Source organism: Pteropus alecto, unplaced genomic scaffold (genome assembly GCF_000325575.1).
Source record: "Pteropus alecto unplaced genomic scaffold, ASM32557v1 scaffold155, whole genome shotgun sequence".
Classification (NCBI taxonomy): Eukaryota; Metazoa; Chordata; class Mammalia; order Chiroptera; family Pteropodidae; genus Pteropus; species Pteropus alecto.
Genome location: NW_006438113.1, coordinates 10,850,366 through 10,856,365, shown reverse-complemented (window position 1 = coordinate 10,856,365; position 6,000 = coordinate 10,850,366). Strand labels below are relative to the sequence as shown.

Below are 6,000 nucleotides of genomic sequence, written 5' to 3'. Positions count from 1 at the left end.
TCTTTCTGACAACTGAGGAAATTGAGGCTTAGGGAAAGGATGTAACCTTCCACCCAATTTGGAATCCTAGAGCTTGACCCAGGTCTGTCTGATTTCAAAGCTTAAGTTATTACAACCACATTGTCCAGCCCTTGCCATTCCTCTGGGATGGCCCATATCTCCTCCCCCGCAATGCCACCTCTCAACCACCTGTCCCAGCCCATTCCCACCCCCCACCATGTGCACCTGTGGCTGAGCTCACTGCAGCGGTGCAGCAGGGGCCCCTGAGCAGTGATAGTGGACATTGAGCCACTTGCCATCCCGGCGGTGCCAGACCCGAGTCTCCTCCGACTGGCTGGTGCGAGGCCGGCCCTGCCCATCGATGTACTGAGTGAGGCGGATGTAGGCGATGCAAGCTGCGTCCTCTCCGATCACATGGACATGTGGGTTCAGGATGGTGGTGTGAATGGGCTTGCTGTTCTTGGATAAGACTGCAGGGGGCAGGGCAGGGTGGGGTAGGTAGGAGGGCATCAGGCCTGGGCACCAGCATTTTCCTCCCAGCCTGCACTTCTAAGTCTCACCCTCTCTCCAGGAACCTTCTGGGAGTCTCTAAGTCCCCCATGCACCTTTCAGAGGTCAGGAAACCCCATCACATTAGTCTTGGTTATCCAAAAGGAAGAGAAAGGTGGGGAACAATGGTAATAGCAGCTATTATTTTAATCAGACATTGTGCTGGGGTTTTATATGCATTCCTTGGTTGATATTATTTTCTTCATTATAAGATAAGGAGATAGGCTCAAGGAAGTTAAGTGATTTGCCCAAATCATATAACATTTGAACTCAGGACCATCTGATTCTCAACTCTGATCTTTTTACTCTGCCGGGCTGCTGTTTAGATTTCATAAAGGTTGGCTTGTCCTTAATTAGGGCTTCAGAGCAAAATCAAGAACTTAAAATATTCAAAATTGATTTGTGATTAAAAAAAAAAATCCAAAGTTAAAATAGAATCATTAAACAAGCTCAGGATATTCCTAGCGTTTCCAGGGTCCTCTGTGGGAAAGCCAAAAGAAGTTGGATTGCCATTATCAGCAAAAACTGAATTGTGTTATTTTTATTGAGATTCACATCTTAGTTCAATTCAAATATTAGACAAGGGTTACATGAAACCTTTCCTAGAGCTTCCATAAACTCTGGAATTGCTTCTGGCTACAAGAATTACTCAGCCTAGGGTTTACATTTGCAGCTGAGACATGGGGAGGATGGTAGTTAGTAGAGAAAACAATGACAAAATAAAATTCAGGGCAAGATGGGGAAGATCCAGGATAAAGTGGGAAGGAAGAGAAAAAAAATAAGACGGCAAGGGCCTTAGAGAGTAGAGAGGAAGATGGGAAGAGGTAGTGATTCAGATTCTTATCTCTTGGGACTTTCACAAACTGTCCAGTGTACAACCCCCAGCCAGGACTCCTGTCTCCCTCGATATTTAGGAGGACCCCTAGCCATAACTTCCGATTTCACAAACCATCAACAGTGCCCTGTTACTGGCTTGCATATTCTTATCCTGGTATTAATTTCCTCTATTGTGAAATTTACAGACACAGAGCTTCATTATTATTTGTTGATATCATCTCAACCTCATTTCAAATGGTTTCCAATTATCTTGGAAAGAAGTGAGGCTTAAAGAAGTACATTGATCCTGATTATGGCAACTGGCACAGCCATGAAACAGCTGCAGAATGAAGGAGCACACAGGGCTCTGGAGCAAGGCCTTCAAAGGTGCCATTTAAGAACATCCTCAGGGCACAAGGAGGGTGCAGACCAGCACACAGACCAGAGTGCAGCAGGTAGGTCGAATAAAGGAAAAGCAGGTAAGTAGGAAGAGAGGGTGAGTGGGGACAGAGGCAAAGGGGTGAAGGGGCAGGCAGGAGTATATCAGCAGCACGAACCCACTCACGATTCTCAAAGTAAAACTTATGGAAATCCATTCCCTCCACGAGGTTACCAAGAGCCTCAGGCTCAAAGGAAGTGAGGCCTGGATCGCAAATCTTCCTGCAAGAAAAGAAAAAGTAGCTTGTCAGTCTTCTACGGGAACTACTTGTATTTCTTCCTCATCAGTTGTGTCTGTCCTGTAGCAGGTTAGCTGTGGACTAGGCCTGACAAGATGGTTAAGATCTTAGGGGCCTACCTGCTGAGCTTAGCCCTGCCCTTTCAGCCCATGGGCTGAATCAATCAATGGGGTCTTTACCTGGAAGGGCACCCAAACTAGGAGCCTGGTGTTTTACTCAGACACTGTGCCCAAGACTCAGCCTTTCCTTTTCCCAGGGTCCCAGCTGCTTTTTATGAGGAAGGAAACGCCTTGAGAAACTTGGGTCTCAAGGAAATAGGTCTCTACTCACGTGTAAGCCTCAAAGTCTCCATTGTTGATGGCCTCAATCAGTTGTTCTGTGATCTTAATGATCTCCTGTTTTCGCACTGTGGGGGAAAAAATCCAGCAATTTACCTGAGTGGGACTGGGAAGCTCCCAAGTGACACAGAACCCTCCCCTATCCTTCGAGAATTCCCTGTGATCTCTTTGACAAAGGCGTCCCTCTTCTCTGTCTTTAAGGCCCTTTCTAGGAAGAGTGAGCCTATCTTTCTCTCCATGTCCCCTGTTGTCGGTAGAGCTAACCAACCCCCTTTTCCTGAAGCCCACTTTTTAGTTATGGTTCTCTGGCCTTTGTCTCCCTCTCCATCAACAACCAGGATACAGAAAACACTCTTGTTTTTAACAGCTGAGGAGCCTCACACATCATAAATGCCCTGCCCAGAGTCTGTGTATCCCATCCCCAGCAGGTTCAGCTTCTCTAAGAAGCATCTCCCAATAAGGCTGTTTCCACCACCCACTTATGTTTCTCACCTGAAGGGGCTCAGTCAGGTCTCAATTACCACCCCCACATCTCCCCACCCCGCTCCCACTCAGTGGTCCAGAACCTAGCCCTGGGCAACAGCCAGCCTGGGAATAGAATCTAGCCAGGGATGAGGGCTTCAAAAGGATGAACAGAGTCCTATGATGGATGCTTAATTCTCTTCACCCTGCTCATCTCCTCCACAGGGCTTTTCTGAGTTAAAGGATCTTGGAACTATAAACACTCTTTTTAAACAGAGCCCTCACCAGAGAGACAGCTCTGTTTACCCTGGACAAGATTTGGAGAAGCTCTAAACCTCATTCCAGCTCTCATGCCAGGATGTATCCCTTAAAAAAACTAAGACAAGGCTCAGACCAACAGGCAGGCAGAATTGGTGCCCTCAGAGCCCCCCACCTCCACCCCATCCCAAGCCAAGGGACTGCTGGTGACAACCTGCACTCATGGGCAGCTCACTTACAGGGAGCGCCACTATTAGCAGAGGGTGCTGCCAGGGTAAGGGTAGGCTCGGGCTAACACTGACCAGAAACCTGGGCTAGCCCGGGCCACAAGCCTTTCCTCACAGGAGTGAGAGGCTGCAAGACAAATGCGAACATTAGAACAACACAGCCCAGAGGCACAGCTGGGAGAGGGCAGCGTGGCCAAAGGTATAGCTGGGAGAGGGCCCCAGAGCCATCAGCACCTTCGGGGGGCAGCCCCAGGTAGGTAAGCAGCAGGTTAGGGGAACCAACGAGCTCTATCCACTTTCTAGAGGCAAGCAGGCATGTGTACACATACACACCCTCTCCAACCCCACCAAATCCATTTGCAGGACCTGACTGGGGCCCTATGGGTGAAGAAGATTGTGTTTAGAAACTCCAAAAGGATAGATGGTAGGAGGAAAAGCAACAGACAAAGGCATAATCTACACAGACACAACAAAAAATAGAAATATGAACTACCATTAACTCAGCAAGGCATCATATCAAAACATTCTACTATCTCATTTATTTTTCATAGCAATGCTCTAAAGTATGGGGCATTTTATTGCCACTTTACAACTTAGGAAACTGAAGCAGTGGGAGGTTTAACCTACTTCACACATTTTTGAAGGTAGGGTAGCTGAGATTCAAATTCAGGTCTGTCTCACTCAAGCCCCATGTTCTTAATATGACATGCCGAGCCTCAAGAAACACATCCCAACACGGTTTCTGGGCTACTGCACTTTCGCTATCAGCCCGGCTCCCACCACCTGTGACCTGACTTCTGACTCAGCGGTTCTTCCTAGCTTGGTGTTGAGGCAAGGCCCACTGCACATCTCAGTGGCTTTCTACTTCTTCCCACCACGGCTGTTCTTCCACCCACTCTTCTTTATGTCTTTCGGTCCTGGTCTCAGGACCCTCTGCCTGGTTAACAGCACCTCCAATCAGCTTCCCCACCCAGCAGAGGCCGAGCTCCCAAAGCTTACTCAGATGGACAGCTGGGCTGGGCTGACAGCTCTGGGGGCATCCCTGAGGGGCTTCAGGACGAGCCGGGGAGACAGAAGCCAGATTGTGCCTCCCTCACACTTACTGGCTGAGGAGCAGAGAGAAGGCTGGGGCTGCATGCCTGCAGAGGGAGCTGTTCTGTCCCGGGAGCTCCGTCCTTCAGGCACCGAGCTGCCATTCCCAGTGCGGAGCGGGGCAGCTAGCCAGCCAGGGCAGGGCAGGGCAAGGCAGAGCAGCCAAAACAAACAGAACAAGGCAGGTGAGCGAGCAAGCCGGACAGGACCCGAGCCCGTGGCCCTGCAGAGCCGGGGCAAGGCAACGCCTCGGGCTGCTGTGGACACTGGACCACATCCCACGCCGCCACCTCTATCAGAGAGGCCTCCCAGCCAAGAGCCCCAGGGAGATGCACAGACCTGGGCTTGTGGCTTCTAGAGGAGCCTTCAAACAGCCTGTACAAGGACTCCTTCTCTTGGGAAAGATGTTCTAGGGGGCTAGGCTACAAGGTCAAGAGCCCAGCAGTGAAGGATCCACGTACTCTGCCAGCATCAACAGAACTGAACTGATCTGACCTTAATCTCAACAGCCCTGAGCGACTTGACTGTTCTTTACTGCCTTACACATTTATGCTATTTTAGGGGTTCTCAAAAGTTTGGTGCCCCCTTATTGCTCCTGGGCATGTTCTCTCAGCAATGTCCTGCAACATTCCTCCATCTTTTCTGAGCCTGCCCCAAGGTCACTTAACTGAAGGTAAAGGGAGCAATTCCAGGAGGCCAAACCAAAGAGCAGCACAGAGTCTGCCTGGCTGTCTTGTTCCCATTGTTTAGTCTGAATACCACCCCCTGGGGAAGGCCCTTTTCTGACCTCTTAATTAAAGGCTCTGTTCACACTCTCTCTTTACTTTGTGCCATTTTCTCCACAGCACTTATCACTACTGGATTTTATCTTATTTATTTGGTTTTTGGTTTTATTATCTGCCTCCCCCACACCTGTGGAGAGGGATTTTAGTCTTGTCACTTCTGTAAACCAGAGCCATGGATGGTTTAGGGCTCGATAAATATTTGCTACGGGTAGTGAAAAGGAGACAAGGTTACTGAGGGCATAAAGGGTGAGGCCATGGAGAATGCTCTCTGGGGTATGACAATACTCTTGCTTGTTTTTCTAGCCACCGTTTTAAACTTCCTAAGTCATGAAGGAAAATTTTATTATTATAATCCCCAATTTACAGATAAGGAAATTGAGATGCAGAGCAGTAGAGTGTCACGTCTTCCCACACCCCCTGGCACTCTGGCCAGGCCCAAGCTTAGGCTGGTGGTCCTCACAGGATCACCGGGACACAGCCAAATGTGACTCAGACTCCATCATTCATGCCAAGGCTTTGTGACGAAAGTGACCAACTCATCCCAATGTGCCTAGGAATGATCCAGTTTTAAAACTGAAAGTTCCACATCCTGGCAATCACTTCAATCCTGGGAAAATTGAGATAACTGGTCACTCTACTAATGATTCGTGACATTTGTGGGCTACTTCTACAGGGACTCAAGATGTCCCTGTTCTAGAATGTCACATCATTATGAGCAACAGTTTTCTGAGCCCTGGCCCCAGATAGGTTCAGGAAAAGTTCTAGTTCAGCTATTCCGGTCTTGGGGTCAAAGAAA

The 6,000-nt window shown here is 48.9% G+C and overlaps 1 protein-coding gene across 1 annotated transcript in view; it reads right to left on the bottom strand.

Moving 5' to 3' along the window:
• CAMK2G (calcium/calmodulin dependent protein kinase II gamma) overlaps positions 1-6,000 on the bottom strand; it is a 59,330-nt gene that overhangs the window by 2,224 nt on the left and 51,106 nt on the right. The window contains exons 17-20 of the mRNA XM_025049318.1: positions 4,431-4,544; positions 2,373-2,448; positions 1,931-2,025; positions 226-470 (exon numbers count right to left, since the gene is read on the bottom strand). Coding sequence (XP_024905086.1) covers positions 238-470; positions 1,931-2,025; positions 2,373-2,448; positions 4,431-4,544 — 518 coding nt within the window. The 3' untranslated portion in view covers positions 226-237. The remainder of the gene's footprint in view (positions 1-225; positions 471-1,930; positions 2,026-2,372; positions 2,449-4,430; positions 4,545-6,000) is intronic.